General features: G+C 39.3%; 1 protein-coding gene across 1 annotated transcript; it reads right to left on the bottom strand.

Annotated features, from left to right (window-relative positions):
• Positions 1-3,409: 3,409 nt before the first annotated feature.
• Positions 3,410-4,363, bottom strand: Or52k2 (olfactory receptor family 52 subfamily K member 2). The gene is given in 1 exon segment (NM_001000124.1): positions 3,410-4,363. A coding segment is annotated over 1 exon segment (954 nt).
• Positions 4,364-6,778: the final 2,415 nt, after the last annotated feature.

Here is a 6,778-nt window from a genome sequence, read left to right as displayed (position 1 = left end):
TTTAAAGCCCGTGCAATAAAAAGAAATTCCTACCTGGCATTGTAAATCTAGACAACTACCTGTGGCTAAGGAGGTCAGAGACTTAAGAGGAGAACCTACTACTACCCTTTTCAAAATTTGTAAATATATATTTTTTTCTACAGTTTACCTCTCACCCTTCAACAAAGAAGCTTCTTTTTGCAGCATACTGTCTTCTTCACATTTCTTGTTCCCCCCTCATACCTTCTTTGTTTCTACCAAATTATATTATCCCTACTTGAAGAATTACATTTAGTTTTCTATTGTTTCAGGCTTACAGAAAACATTTCATTCGTTTTTTGGTAGTAAGGTCCTCAGTCATCTCCATGCATGAAAGCTATTTTCACAAGAAATAAAAATTCTGGAAAGGCAACTAATTTCTTTCTCCAGTTCAAGTTCAATCTATTGCATCCTGCCTCTCCTTGCTTTTTGCTGAAGACAGTGATCAGTCCAAAGTCTTTTAAATAGAAAGTGCTATGCCCTCAACATAGGAGCTGCTAAGATTTTTCTTTTCTCCTTTTTTTCGCATCTCCACTGTGTGTCTAGGTGTAGCTCTTGTTTTCACTGACTGGAGTTAGCTAGGAGTCTGAATCACACGGGCCTTTGCAATGGCTTAAAATGCTCTGACCTTTCTCTCAAAATATAAAAAACCCATGTTTTGAGCAATATAGTGACATAACAATATTTTGAGAAATTTCAGGATGCTATTAATTTTTTTCTTTATTTGTTGAGACTTGCTTTATGTATGAGCTTTGTATAACATGAAATCCTTAGGGTTTAGCATTCAGCACCATGAAAGAAGAAAGACTGTTGCATTATATTAGAGTATGGTGTTCCCAAAGAAAGGTGATAGCAAGGAACGTAGTGAGAAATCACTGGGGTATAAGCATCTGACAAAAGTACCAATGGATCAAGAAAGAAATAGATGCTGATATGAGAGAAAGGATTCTATAGCAATGCCAAGACTTCTAGTTTGAGCATCAGAAAAAGAGCAAAGTTCCATGGGAGTCACAGAGTAGCATGTCTTAGGGTTTCCACTGCTGTGAAGAGACACCATGACCAAGGCAACTCTTATAAAGGACAACATTTAACTGGGGCTAACTTACAGGTTCAGGGGTTCAATCCATTATCAGGAAACATGATAGCATCTAGGCAGGCATGGTACAGGAGGAGCTGAGAATTCTACATCCTGTTCCAAATGGAATCAGGAGAAGACTGCTTTCAGGCAGCTAGAAGATAGGTTTCCAAACCCACACCCACAGTGACACACTTCCTCCAACAAGGCCACTTAGGACAAGACCCTTGAGTCCAGCACAACTGTAGCTACCTCATGAGTGGCACGTGCCTATGTGTCCTAGTTGAAGATGCACAGTTAGAATATCCCAGATATCCAATGATTGGAAATATGTAACTAAGCCAAGACTTGACCATTTTCTTTTAAGTAATCTTGCATTATATTCTTTGAGGATGAAAATATATGTGCCTTAATCCGATGGGATTGGTATTTCTTATGAATGTTCTATGATCCAAGCTCCAACAAGCTAATGCAGAATTTCCTTTTACTATTTTGTAACTAGCCCTTTTCATGATGATGATAGATGTGTTTCCATGATAGGGAAGCTTACATTACTGGATTGTGCTAGAAACAAAATTCTTCTCTCTTTCTTGGGGGTATATCTAGCCTGTAGAATGGTGGAATTCCTTGTATAAACCAACAGAATAATCACAGATCTTATTAAAAGTAATTTCTTGGATAATTCTGTGATAAAGAGCACATTCTACCCTTGCAGAGGACCTCAATCTAGTTCTGGGCACCCCTGTCAAACAGTTCACAACCACCCATGGACCCAGTTTGAGTAATATGCTGCCCCCTTCTGGCCTCAGAACACATATGCACTCACACATGAGAAGATCCACATACAGACATGTATGTGCACACACACACACACACACACACACACACACACAAAACACTAATTTTAAGAGTCATTTTTTTATTTCATGCTACTCTATTTATATATTAGTATTTAATGATTTTTAAAACTTCCCATATACTCCATCATACCCAGAAGAAACCAAAAGATTTTATTACTTTTGTTATAAATGCAATATCTAATTCCTTACAGAGAAGAAGATATATAATTCCTAATTAACAGTTTGAGAAAACAAAGAGTTGTAAAATAAAACAGATATGATACATTTGTGGAAACATGTATTAGGACTTGTCTGAGAAGGTTCATGTGTGCTGTCAGAATTATAAATAATCATGTAAGTTTGCATGAGACAAAGGAAAAGACAGCTTGATACTCCTTCCTCTTCTGTGTTTCGGCATTGTCCTTTTTCTCCCATGTACTAAATCCTGGAATCGAAACAGAGCAGGAGAGCACAAAGAACAGAATCTATTGCAATTGTCATTTCTTTCTCTTCCTAGGACTTCTATATAAATCCAGCGTACCGACTTTAAGATGTATGTGTTCCAAGCCCCTAGACCAGTGGTTCTCAACCTTCCTAAGGCTGCAGCACTTTAATATAGTTCCTCATGTTGTGGTGACCTTCAGCCATAACATTATTTCATTGCTACTCATAACTGATTTTTCTACTGTTATGAATTGAATATCTGATATGCAGGATATCTGGTATGCAACCCCCAAAGGGGTCACCACCCACAGATTGGAAACCAATGCCCTAGACACCCTTGTCTAAATAATCACATTCTTATAGAAAACATAAGGGTTTTTGCATTATACAAAGAAAGAGCCATATGACATAAGAAAATTCAGAAGATATGTCGCATGCTATTCAAAGTGTTTCGTGAGAAAAGTTAGCTGTGAAGACACTGAAGTGAACAGACTTCAAAGAATACACAGGCTGGCTAAGTTTAAAAAAATACAACCTAATAAGCAAGGCTGTCTGTGGTAGAATCTGTAGTTCTGGAATGTTAGAAACCCCAACAGTGGGAGAGTTCTGTCTGACTCCGGACCCCAGCTGTCAGTGAGTGATGAGGATTTTCTTCATTGGTGCACTGTTGACGCTCGCCCAGGTCCTACGTTGATAGATTATTTAAAACTTCACATTTCATGGACTGGGCTATAAATCAGACCCTCAGCTTCTCATGAGTGAGTGAACTTACAAACATTATTGACTTTATTTGCAGTCTAAAGAGGTCAGTAGGTCATGACTCTGTCATGTCATTACCAAAGGCCAGGAGTGATAATTCCAAAATGTGAACAAGTTTGAATCCAGGCAGGTGTCATTTGTCAATGGCGACTCATTTTAAAAAAAAAATCGCATCAAGATAAAAGTAAACATGAAGATCTTGGCATTCCTCTACTTCCTATCACACATGGCTTCCAATTCCAACAAACATCCTACACCCTTCTTCAATTATCCCTCACTTTCCTTTTAAGTCCTTTCTGAGGAATAGTCCTAAGACGCGCTCTCGAATCTGCTTAGTCTTGACACCGTAGATGATAGGATTGACCATGGGTGGGAAGAGCAGATAGAAATTAGCAAGGAGTATGTGGACATGGGGAGCAGCTCGGCGAGCCACACGATGCATGACTGAGGAGATGACTACAGGTGTGTAGAAGGCTAAGATGGCACCTATATGAGACACACATGTCCCAAAGGCCTTGTAGCGAGCCTCCTGGGAGGCAAGCTGGAGAACAGCACGTAGGATGAAGATATAAGACAGGATAACAAAGAGCAGGTCCAGCACCACAATAAACATGGCCACAGCGATGCCATAGATGTTGTTGAAGCGTGTGTCCCCACATGCCAGCCTCACCACAGCCATGTGTTCACAGTAGCAGTGGGCAATCATCACACCGCGACAATAGTGGAAACGTCTGAGCAGAAAGGGGAGTGGAGTCATTAATGTCACAGCCCGTGTCACAGCAGCCAGGCCAATCTTGATGATGAGGGGCTTGGTCAGGATCGTGGTGTAGTGCAGGGGTTTGCAGATGGCAACATAACGGTCAAAGGCCATGGCCAACAGCACTGCTGACTCCATGATAGCAAAGGAATGGAGAAAGAACATCTGGATAAGGCAGGCATGGAAATTGATTTCCCGATCCCTGAACCAGAACAGGGCAAGCATTTTGGGCAGGGTTGAGGAGGAAAGGACCAGATCTATTGCTGCCAACATGGACAGAAAGAGGTACATTGGCTCATGGAGGGCTGCATCAACCCGAATGATGAAAAGGAGGGTGCAGTTGCCAAGAACAGCCAAGGTATAGGCTGAGCAGAAGGGGATGGAGATCCAAATATGTAATTGTTCTAGGCCCGGGATACCCATCAATAAGAAGGCCACTGGGTGGGTTGAGGTGATATTATTAACCAACATGGCTGCTGGGAATTTTTTTCTTCTTCCAATTTACTCCCACAGAGCCCTTCTAAAGAGGATCCAACATCAGCAGAGTCAGTGTTCAAATTCAAATCCCAATCATTTATGAAACAAAATTAGCCCTTCTTCACATGTGTGAGTCTTCAAATAAACAACAAAAAAAAAACATATCAAAAAAATTGCACAAGTGGCTCATACCTTCAAGATGATAACAAAATCATCTACCATCAGGATATCTGATACTACTGCAGATAATGCCAAAAGCAGCCTTTTTATGGTCATTAGTTTAAGACCATCTGGAGTACAGAGGGAGTTCGAAAGCATTTCTATTAAAGATGTGGATTTCTGCTTTCATATTACAAAAAATTCACTTTGTTTCCTCAAGTTCTTACTACTTTCCCAACTCCAACTACATCCCTAAATACAAAAGGTTTCTTTCTGAAATAATAAACTTACTATATAAAAAATAAGCAAACGTCTCAGTTCTTCCTTAATTTGCTTATCTGTAAGTTGGGCTTGCTTGCTTGCTTGCTTGCTTGCTTGCTTGCTTGCTTGCTTGCTTGCTTGCTTGCTTTTATTTGTTGTGCCGATGATTAAACCTAGGGCCTTGCACAGACTCAGCATGCATTCTATCATCAAGGTTCATCTCAAATGCTCTTTTTACATTTTACTTGAGATCAGATGTCACTAAATTGCCCAAGCTGGCCTTGATCTTGAAATCCTCCAGCCTCAACTTCTGTAGTAGTTGAGCTTTAGACCTGATCCACAAGACCCAGCTCCTGTTATATAAATTCTATTGATTCTATTGAACACACAGAAACCTCTGCCACCAGTATCTTTCCCACAGCTAAGAAAAATGTGAGGAATCTTTTTGTGCCTTTTTGTGTACCTTGATTTCCATCTCTAGTTCTTCCTTTCACCCCATTTCTTGCTAGATTTCATGACATTCAGAAAATGTATTCAACCCTTCTGATCTTTGGCACTATTATTCTTCCTACTGGAACCCTTATCCTCCTCTTTTTTCCCCATGTTTTTTATCTCCTTTGAAAAATGCTTAAACAGAGATCAGGTGTGATGGCATATGCCTTTAATCTCAGCCCTCAGCCCTCAGGAAACAGAGGCAGGCAGATTCAAGGCCAATCTGGTCTTCAGAGTGAGTTACAAGATAGCCAGGACTATACAGCAAAGCTCTGTCTTGAAGAAAGAAACAAAGAAAGAAAGAAAGAAAGAAAGAAAGAAAGAAAGAAAGAAAGAAAGAAAGAAGAAAGAAAGAAGGAAGGAAAGAAGGAAAGAAAGAAAGAAAGAAAGAAAGAAAGAAAGAAAGAAAGAAAGAAAGAAAGGCCGACCAACAGGCAATCAGACAGAAACAAACAAACAAACAAAAAACAAAAGAGAAAAAGAGAGGAGAGGGGAGGAGAGGGGTGGAGTGAGGGAGGGACGAAGGGAGGGACAGAAGGAGAGAGAAAATGCTCAAACATAGCTAATAATTAGTTGAGTACTTGCCCAGCATATAAAAGGTGCTAGCCTCAATTCCCTACTACCAGAAAATTCTTAAACATTTTACCAAAACACATGGTCCTTTTTCACCTTTTTTAGGGATAGTCTAAAACATGTCTTTTGAGGATTTTGAGATTATCATGGTAAAGCAGCATAAATCCGATGCATTGAATGTGCTCAGTAAATGTGGGTATATTTTTGAGTCAGGAAAACTAATGGTTCTTAATTATTAATGGTTACATAGCTTGGAATTGTCAAAGTTAAATCTGGGGCTATTAGAGATTAGTTGTAAGGAATTTGAATGAAATGTGCAGGAAATTTGGTGATTCTGGAAAGTGTTCTAGTAAAGGAGGTGGTGCTCTGTCTCAAAAAGACAAGTCTCATTTCTCTCTCCTACATAGATTCTGGCATTTAAGGTATGTATGATAGCAATAAGGTATTGTGAGAGTGGGTATAGAAAACCCAGAGGAGAACGAGAAGTTCTGAGAAAGCTCACAGGTTACATGGCAGTAGAAAGGAGGCTATGAGGAGCGAGAGAGCATGGGGAAAGGGGTGGGAGGAGTGAGGAGAGACACATACAAAATAAGTTTTGTTTGTCAAACATATTAGAATGAAACCTTGTACTTCTTAAGCTAATAAGAAAATCTTTAAAAAGTAATTAAATTTCAAATAAATTTTATTTCTTATAAATAAAAATGGAAAATAAAATACTGGAATGGAAAAGAAACCAACTCTTGTCTAAAATGTTTCTCAGCATCAGTGGTTTCATTGCCTTTTAACTTCTTTGGTCTAGTTCCCCACAATTCTGGTTCCTTCCACAGTAAACCTAGTTTAAATTTTTGATTGCTAAATTATAATCAGGGAGAAAAATCCTCAGTTACTGTTGTCATGGTTAGAGAACATAGATAATGACCATGA

The sequence above is a fragment of the Rattus norvegicus genome, chromosome 1 (genome assembly GCF_021556685.1).
Source record: "Rattus norvegicus strain SHRSP/BbbUtx chromosome 1, alternate assembly SHRSP_T2T, whole genome shotgun sequence".
NCBI classification, from domain to species: domain Eukaryota; kingdom Metazoa; phylum Chordata; class Mammalia; order Rodentia; family Muridae; genus Rattus; species Rattus norvegicus.
This window is presented reverse-complemented; position numbering and strand designations above follow the sequence as displayed.